At 47.7% G+C, this 1,219-nt stretch overlaps 1 protein-coding gene across 1 annotated transcript; it reads left to right on the top strand.

The window, feature by feature from the left end:
* The first annotated feature begins 586 nt into the window (after window positions 1–586).
* Gml (glycosylphosphatidylinositol anchored molecule like) lies at window positions 587–895 on the top strand. Its single transcript, XM_021216251.1, has one exon. The coding sequence runs from the start codon at window positions 587–589 to the stop codon at window positions 893–895; it is 309 nt and encodes a 102-aa protein (XP_021071910.1).
* Window positions 896–1,219: the final 324 nt, after the last annotated feature.

The following is a 1,219-nucleotide window of genomic DNA, read 5'->3' as shown; positions in this document are numbered from 1 at the left end:
GGGTCCCAGCAGGGTGTGGTCAGTGGGCTCATGTCAGACAACTCTAACTCTTTAGTCAGTGGACTAAAGTCAGTGGAGATGTTGGTCTTGTTCTCTATGGAGCCTTTCTTGGATAGGGCCATAGAACCTGTTATGGAAAATGTGTCAGTTATCAGGGGGCCCCGTTCTTTGTACCAGGTGTCAAAGCTTGGGAAGCCAGGTTAGAGGGGTTGGGAAGGAGTTCACTCTGGAGTCGTGAATATGGGCACTCCAGGGAAGCCTCTATGGAGTGTCTGGGGACATAACTTCTGGTCACTGCTTCATTCTAGCCTTGGGCACAGAGCCCAAACTCAGCCAGAAATTTCATTTGCATATCTTTGTGTCCTGAGACTAAGAAGTCAACTGGGGAGGGACAGTTACAGATGTGAAGATGGTAGCATGCATAGAAGGAAAATTAAGTGTAGATGATGGTACCGAGCAGTTGGTCCATCTTGTTTACTAGCATGTTTCTGTCAGGCATTCTTGACAGTGTCTGGTATGGAACTAGTTGTGTGGTTGACTGTGGTGGTGGGTTTATGATGAAATTGTGAAGGTGGTAATTCTCCTGATGGCTTCCTTTGTAGGTGTGAACCTTCGGATGCTCTTTGTCTACAAGGACTGCACCACGGACTGCTCATTTGTGTATAGAGAGCACGTGCCTCCAGAACTCCCTAGGGTGCTTAAAGATGCCAAGCACTTCTACTTTGTCCTGTGCTGTGGGAGCGTAGTTTGCAATGAGGGAGGACCCAGTAACACAGAGAGGGACCTGTTAGGTGAAACTTCCATAGAGGAAGAGGTAGTTGCTAGAGCTGTGAGTCTGGGGTTGGTCAACCTTCTGTGTCTTGCCTCAATCCTCTCCCACAGCATACTGACCTGAGAACCCCTCTTTGGGTGTACTCATCTTCTCACAGTTGAAAGGAACTTTGTACTTTCTTGCTTCCTNGTGAAGCAGAGACAGTGTCCAGAGAACCTTTGGGGCCCATTCATCCTTTCTTGTAGGAAAGAAATAAAGGCATCGTTGGTTGAAAGTGCCCTTGGCCATTGTTTTCCTGCTATACTTGAGTACTCAGCCTGGACCCTCTGCTCAGATTAGGTCATCCGTACTCCATCCCCTTAGGAGTTCCTTCATGGTATCATGGTTTGTGTTGCTTTGGCAACCTTTAATCACNNTAGNCTANATACTCATCACATNGGTGGGTCC

This window comes from Mus pahari, chromosome 17 (genome assembly GCF_900095145.1).
Source record: "Mus pahari chromosome 17, PAHARI_EIJ_v1.1, whole genome shotgun sequence".
In the NCBI taxonomy this organism is placed as follows: Eukaryota; Metazoa; Chordata; class Mammalia; order Rodentia; family Muridae; genus Mus; species Mus pahari.
Note: the sequence above shows the minus strand (reverse complement) of the source record. Positions and strands in the feature narration are given on the sequence as shown.

What these genes read in the sequence shown, in the direction of transcription:
- Gml (XM_021216251.1), top strand. Translation starts at nt 587, where the DNA reads ATGGCTTCCTTTGTAGGTGTGAACCTTCGGATGCTCTTTGTCTACAAG.